Source organism: Anomaloglossus baeobatrachus, chromosome 1, assembly GCF_048569485.1.
Source record: "Anomaloglossus baeobatrachus isolate aAnoBae1 chromosome 1, aAnoBae1.hap1, whole genome shotgun sequence".
Taxonomy (NCBI): domain Eukaryota; kingdom Metazoa; phylum Chordata; class Amphibia; order Anura; family Aromobatidae; genus Anomaloglossus; species Anomaloglossus baeobatrachus.
The window spans coordinates 687,193,999-687,202,084 of NC_134353.1; the positions used below are offsets into that span (position 1 = coordinate 687,193,999).

General features: G+C 40.6%; 1 protein-coding gene across 2 annotated transcripts in view; it reads right to left on the reverse strand.

Moving 5' to 3' along the window:
• The window catches only part of TTC28 (tetratricopeptide repeat domain 28), a 672,774-nt gene extending 665,019 nt beyond the window's left edge, over window positions 1–7,755 (reverse strand). For both annotated transcript variants that reach the window (XM_075320126.1, XM_075320118.1), the window contains exon 1: window positions 6,860–7,755. In XM_075320126.1, coding sequence (XP_075176241.1) covers window positions 6,860–6,886 — 27 coding nt within the window. In that variant the 5' untranslated portion in view covers window positions 6,887–7,755. The remainder of the gene's footprint in view (window positions 1–6,859) is intronic.
• Window positions 7,756–8,086: the final 331 nt, after the last annotated feature.

Genomic DNA, 8,086 nt, shown 5'->3' on the forward strand with positions numbered 1-8,086 from the left:
TCTTCAGGGAAAAAGAGAATGCCTTCTCTTTTTCCCTGAAGAAGGAGACGGTTTATGTCTCTGAAACGCGTTGGATGCTGTAATAAAGAAAGAGTTTTTTAATATAAACTACAGCCTGAAAATAGTGGTCTCTCAGCGCGGCTAAAACCCGGATCTTGTCTATCAGCATGCCAGCGTTCACATGCGTTTGCATGCAGTATAGTCAGGATCCAGCAATTTGCAGTATTTGGACGCAGCTCAAAAACGAGTAGAGTTTTTGAAAAATGTTAAAAAACTGCAAGTCGCTGGATCCTCACTATAACGCACACAAACGCATGTGAACGCATGTTGACGCGAGTCCATTGCAAATGCATTGAAATGAAAACGTATTTGAACTGGATCCGTTTTTGCGTTAAAAAAACGTTTAGGACGCATGTTAAAAAAACGTAGTTTGAAAGCAGCCTAACACTGGAGAATTGCTGTTGAGATCTGGAATATTATTAGATTGTTGGTAGTATTAATACATTTTAAAAGTTCAGTTTTACAAACTATTTCCTATTGCATTCACTACTTGAGTTATACTCATGAAAGACGGGAAAGCAGAAATTTACACTGCTATATACAGGGTCTTGGCGCAAAATGGATAAGAATGGGTATAATCAGCTATTCTATCTGACCCCCATACACATGCTAAGAGCCACATAGAGTGGTGGCTTAGCTCTCTTGAGAACAAAAGAATCAAACTTCCATGACATCTGCTATCAGGAACGAGAATTGTGAGGTCAATAGAACAATAGAAGGTTGGCTGGTTTGTCTAAATTGGGGATGCGGCAAACTAACTAGTGCAGTGTTCCCTAAAGGCCCCTTTACACACTGAGACTTTCTAGCGATCCCACCAGCGATCCCAACCTGGCCGGGATCGCTACAAAGACTCTGGTGAGTCGCTGGTGAGCTGTCAAACAGGCAAACTTGGAAAACGACGCAACAGCGATACGGACCTGCAGAACGACCTAGCTAGTCATTGGGGACGTTGTAAAGCAGCTTTTTGAAAGGGAAGTCGCTAACGAAGTCGCTGTAAAGTCCCCTTTACACACTGAGACTTTCTAGCGATCATGCTGCACAGCGGGATACAAAGGACCAAAGAATGGTCCTGAGAGATGTGTAGTGATCAGCAACCTCACAGCAGGGGCCAGGTCACTGATGTGTTTCACACACTGCAATGTCGCTGGGGAGGTCGCTATTACGTCACAAAACCGGTGACGTTACAGTGATGTCGTTTGCGATGTTGCAGTGTGTAAAGGGGCCTTAACTCCAGTGCTCAAGAGCCACCAACACTGCATGTTTCCAGGATTTCCTAGGTATTGCTTAGGTGTCGGAATCCTCACCTGTGTCGGTGATTAAATTATCAACTGTGTAATACTAAGGAAACCCTGAAAACATGCAGCGTTGGGGGGCCTTGAGGACTGGAGTTGGGGAACACTGTGCTAGTCTCTGTCTTGGAGGTAAAATAAACATAGTCATCACTAAATTGCCTACATTGACTAGTAAAGTAATGACTCCACAAGTATCCACAAATGGACCTTATGGAGTACATGATATGAGTTGGATGGAGAAGTGGAAATTGGAGCTAGGAGTATTCGAACCTCCTATTAATTCATGTCTGTTATCTCGATAAGATTGCACCATAAGCATTATTTATTTATTTATTGCTGTTTTTTGACCATTTTCCTCTTTACATAGTAGTGTGAATAGGAATTAATGTTCAATAAGAGCTAAAATGTATTGATTATTCACCACAGACACATACGGAGGGCATAAAGAGTCTTTTACAAAGCAGAAAGGAAGATCCTGCTCATGTAATACCATGGGCTGCAGCACAGTGCCAGCTCTATGCTATAATACAGAGTTCTTGTACTGACAATACAAAGTTTATACTATATTCTCTTCTGTTATAAACACCCCTTGACATGTGTTATTTAACTACCTGTCATTCAGCGCTTCTTCATCTTCATTACACGCTGCCGTCAGACACAAAGCCTCAGTTGTTAGGAATCTCTATAAACAGTTCTGTACAGAAACGGCCTCCGCTTTAATAATGCACAAGTGTTCATTCTATCTCACTGCTTGAAACATGAGCATACATGAGCTCAGATTATTATACCTTGCCTCAATGATATGAATATGTATGCAGACCGACAGACAGATATACAGATAATGTGCGGTGTGCAAATGCAGGTGCAACGGAAGTTATACACTGAGAATAATTGTCTTGTGTGCAAAACTCATCTAAAAAGTTGGATGTCATTACAGTTTGTGCAAACAATAAACCAAGAAATACTATCAAACAATGCAATTCATTGAAAAACTGATGAAAAATATGTTCATATGTATGAGGACACAGTCCATATTGTCTGTTCTCCTATATGGTATATATCCCATGGTAGTCCAATGCAATATATGTGCTAATGCTAGTATTTTACTACCTTTATATAAATTAATTAAATTGACATTTGTGTATTTCATTTTTGTGTAGCTTAGTTAATTTTTGTGTATTTTTGTTATAGTCTGACAACCTTACTAATCACGTATGTCTACCATCACAACAAAGTAAAAAGACTAATGGCTCTTCCTAAGGCTACTTTCACACATCAGTTTTTTGCCTTCAGGCACAATCTGGTAGAAAAACTGATGCGATGGGTCCGTCGAAAAAACGGATCCATAGCATCCGTTTTTTCCATCCGTTACTTCAGTTTTTTGACGGATCCAATGTGATACTGAGCATGCTCAGTTTAAAAAAACGCAATCTGTTGTTGGATTCCGTCATATGGCAGATGACGCTGGATGTGGCGCCTATAGGCTTCCAGTATACAACATGCCGGACGCTGGATGCGGCGCCTATAGGCTTCCAGTATACAACATGCCGGACGCTGGATGCGGCGCCTATAGGCTTCCAGTATACAACATGCCGGACGGCGCCGAATCCGGCGTGGTCCAGTTTTTTGCCGTTGTCAAAAAATGGTCCATGCTGCGTCCTTTTGTGGCAACCAAGAAATTTCACCGGATCTGGCGGACACCGCATGCAACGCAAGGCCATCCGGCACAATCCGGCGCTAATACAAGTCAATGGCGAATAAAACAGATCCGGCGTCGGATCCGTTTTATCCGCATTTCGCCGGATTGTGCCTGGCGGCAAAAAAAAAACAGATGTGTGAAAGCAGCCTAACACATAAGTGTGACCAGGTACATAGTGAGCATGATATATAACAAATAAAGAGACAGTTGCACTCTGTAGTGCTAAGATATGTTAATAATCAATATAGGAATATAAACATGCACTACTGTTAAGAAAATATAAAAAATTGAGATACTTAGCATATAAAAAAAGGCCAGTTTTATGTGAGCCAACGTCAAGGCGTATCTTGTAATGTTTTGTCCCCATCTACTCTAATGCCTCTCTTTGGGTTAAAAAAACCCCTCCAATTTATAGGAACCTGGTAATAAAGAATAAAAGTCGCTAAGGCTGATTGCCAACATATCTTAGCATTGCAGTCTCTTTATTTGTTATAATATACCGTCACAAAAAGGGCTGAAACTTCAGAAGCGTAGGTTCACAGGAGTTTATTTTTGGTCCAAGTGCTATTCATGGAAAAAAATGACAACAGCACGTGGACAGCACTAGAGGAGTTTTGTTATTCAATTGCGCTGTTCAGATAAGTGGGTTTTTTTAATGACCAAATCTGCATGTGAAAAAAATCGCAGCTTACACTAGTTTCTTCGGTGTGTCAGGTCAGACTCGGCCATTCACGTAAGCATAGACTTGAGTGCAGGAAAAAACAAATCCCATACAGAACATCCATATAGCATGTGGGGTTTTTTTTAACGGATAAATTGCAGTCATGTACTACAGGAAACTATAAATGGTATTGCAAATTATTAATAACTGCTGCTGTAAAAAAAACAAAGCTATATCGATTGCACAAGGATAACAAGTGAGAAAAAACTTGTTGACATTTTCTGGATGAAACTGACGATTTTTAATACGCTTGCTTGAACCTGTACATTATGTTTTGGAAGGTGAAATCCACATCATCTGCAAAATCTCGAGGCCATTACGATCAGCTGTGTGGTCTTGCAGGGGAATAGTGAAAACACCACTGCAGCACATGGTTGATGAAGTTTTGTTTTTTTTGCTGCTGTGTGTGAGCACAACCTAAAGCAGCATTTACACTGAAAGATAATCACGAATGAGAATTCTTGAGACTGCTCATTTCATGATTATCTTTCAGTGTAAACAGGCTGCAGATCACATGATAAACAAAAAGCTCATTCATTGGGTGAAATTATTTTTTGTGTCAAAGGATCATGATCACTCTGTGTAAACAGAACTCGCACCACCGAGAACAATGTCAGCCTATGCACACTAAACAATCAATTACAGTGCTCAGTGCACATCGTTTACTGTGGTCTGCCTATGTAAATAGGCTATTAAACAATGGCCAATCAGTAAAGGTTTACTTCTCAGCGTTTGTTTAGTGCAGCCGGTTGGTTGATGTAATTGGATGGTAAAGGTTTTCCTATCCTCAGCTTTTGTCAGCTATCCACAGGGTTGATTGCTGTGGGTCTGACCATTTGGACACCTCTGAACACCACACTGGGGGTCCCTGTGTCCCCTGTGAAAATGTAGCAGTAGTGTGTATACTTAACAAATGCTCTATTCACTGGATGAGACTAATAGAGATAACAGAACACTGTACTGGACAATTTCTGTTAGGTCCAAAGAAGTGAATGGAGCAGTAGACCCGTATGTACATTACTGATCCAGTCACAAAGACTGATTAGAAGCCCCATTCTTGTGATTGATGAGGGTCCAACAAGTTGAATCAAAAAGTTATCAGACTACTATTATTTATCCTTATCACAAATTATCAACTGTGCAGATAGGAAACGCGTTAAGAAGTTGGCCACAGTGGTAAATATTCCTAATTCCTGGAAGTGGGCAAGAAGCCACGTAAGAACGGGCTGAAATATCCACTTTATTCTTTGTAACACTTTCTTATAAACTGAAGCCAAAGCATTGTCATAGACACATATGGAAAGATAATACAGAATACCAAAATACCACAACTTATTGTGTAACCTCAAGATTTTATGGTTGTACCTGAAAGATGTTATCACTAGATACCCCTTTGAGATAGTGGTATAGTCATGTATGCACCACGACACAATGAGGCTCTTCAGAACTATAATAGCCTACATGGTGCCCAATTAATTTGTTACATATGGAATTACTAATTCATTAGGCAATTAAGAAGTTGTGAAAAATATGCAAATGTCATTTGGAATACCATTCATCAGGGTATGACCATTTTAATCATCTCATGTCATACCTTCCACAATGACACAACTGTGTGGCAACGAAGAGTAGCAACAAGCTACACACCACAGCAGAGAAATCTCCACTTCTCTATTCCTTGAATCCCTAATTAACAGGGAAGGGGATAATATGTGATAGACTTTTCCTAACCCTTGAACAGAAAACGGCTCTAATTAATATATTTTTTTCGAGCAGATTTTCCAGAGTAGAATGAACGGGCCTCTTGAGGTCAGGGGGGCTTTATTACAAAATTCTGTTCTGCAATACACTCCGAGTCAGCAGTATGAGCCAAGGGCTATTTCATCATTTACAACCTATATTTGTGGTCAGCCTGGATATACTATATCTTTCCACTGCAGACTCAAATCAAAAGCCCGTTTCTAAAACGTAGGGCCGCTGATTGGTTTTGCATCACTCAAATAGGGGGTTTAAAACTATCATAACACGGCATACGCTTAACAAAGTAAGCATCTTTCAGGCAGACATTTAACCTTTTTTCCAGCGCTGGTATGTAAGCCAAAAGTGTTAGTCATGCTACTATTTGCTTTAGATCTATTAAGAAAACATATGTTCCATTGTTACATCTGCTGCTCGCCCCCCAGTGGGCCCCGAGAGAAAGTCTCCAAGAAAAAGACATTAACTGCTTCAGCTCTCGCCTTTCAAAGAGTTAATAAACCCGTTAACAGTGGGTCACTGTGCCCTAATGTATCAATCCAAACATATATCCGTATGCACAATTGCATTTGTTTCACAAAAGTCCCAAAATATCTCCGAGGGGGCTCAGATACTCTGCAGGAGGACTGCACAATAGGAAAGGTCTATACATTACATAAGACACAGTAGGTTCTCAAGGAGGCAGCGCTTTTCTCGCTGAGATGCGTAAGCAAATAGCAGGTTAAGGTATCATTTCCCGTCTGGTCAAGGGAAAAAGGGATCTTGCCCCTGCTGTACAATGATACTGATTGAGCCTCTCGCAAAGTTTTCTCTTCTGTAATTTACGGTGAAAAAGAAGAATCCCGTGCCAGTAAGAATTACATGTAATCCGTCCCTGATTAGGTCTTCTTACTGTGAGATCCCTTTTGTAGAAACAGCAGTTGGACGCCCCTTCTCAACCCCTGAGCACTACATGGATTACACCGATATTACGCTGAAAATTTCTCAAGCACAGATTTCAATTGCCCTGCCAACGCACAGAATACCAGGGGCGAAGTGAAAAATGCAGAAAAGTTAACTGCGGAGCAATGGAAGACTGCAATGGAAGACTTGGTCATAAATATGGGACAACTATCTAGAACTAAAGTGATGCTTCAAGCACAGGAGAGGGATGAATAGTCTTCCTTAATAATCAGAATAATCATTTTTATTTCTATAGCGCCAACATATTCCACAGCACTGTACAATTCAGACAACATCAGATACTACATACAATTCAGAGGGGACATATACAGCCAATATCAGACATTACAGAATATCACAAGAGGAGTGAAAGCCCTTTGGTCAACTTACCTTCTTCCTGGGCTGCCATTTCATCATATTTGTACGTAAAAAGGTTGAGCATCAAGAGATGTGAGAGATACTTGTAGATGTGGGAATTGCACAGCTGCTGACAGTCATGCTTCCTGCCCCTTTAAATATGTTGCATATTTACTTTGTTTTGGAACGTAATCCCGAGAAAATACAAAGTGTCGGAAAACAGATTTTGATTTCAGCTCGGTGTGACCAAATCCAGCATGAAAAAAATTGGAAGAAAAAAAATGAAGATAAAATATCAGCAAAAATGGTTATCTAGAGTAAAAGAGATAAAAAATCCAATGCATCATCGTGTTACGAAAAAGGTGTTTTTTTCAACCAATTCTCTTTTGTCGTAAATGCTCACATCTGCAATCCAAGATGTGGAAGTGTCCTGTACTCACGCTGCACGGCACAGATCAGATTTTGTCATGTTGCAAATACCTTTCAGCTTTCTCGCCCTTATAATTCGCTATCCTCGGAGTGCTCTGCAGCCACAGCCGAAGCTTGCCAGCCGTCTCCTTGCATCTTTCCCCCAAAAAAAGTACATTCCAGGATACAGTTCCATAAGAGGAAAAGAAAAGCTGGGCTCCGCTGATGGCTTCGATTTGTAGAATGTTTCAGGAAAGGTTCTGCGTGAACAATTCACGCGGCTTAAGACACCGCAAACAGAAACAAAAACAAATCCACCAAAAAATCACGGGAATTTTACTTGGGAAATGCTGGAAGGAAATCCTGCAACAGCAACAAAATGTACTCCTCTACACTAATGACTTCCTTCCCTTCTAGTATATGCAGAGCCCGCACTGTTCTGTTCAAGACATTGCCGCAGCCTACAGGGTCTTACTGCTAGTCAGATCAGCCATACTATGTACCATATCTGCTTTCAGTTACCCTGTGATCCCACTGTGCAGAAGCACACAGATCTGCAGTAGGAAATGTCTGCATTATCAAAGCAAATAAACACTTCTTATCCACGTAGATGAGACTACGCTAAAACCATACAGGATAAATAGAACGCAAGCAAGTCTATATGCTAATAGTAATATTCCTATTACTGCTGACTAATCATCTTATCCACAGAGAGGTATTATCACGAAGAACAAAGATAATTGCTACAAGGCACTTTTACCACTGTATTCTGCATAGGTGTGTAGGGCTATGTTCACATCTGTGTTAGAAGACTTAATCGCAGATTCTATCGAAAACGAAGCTTAATCTTCT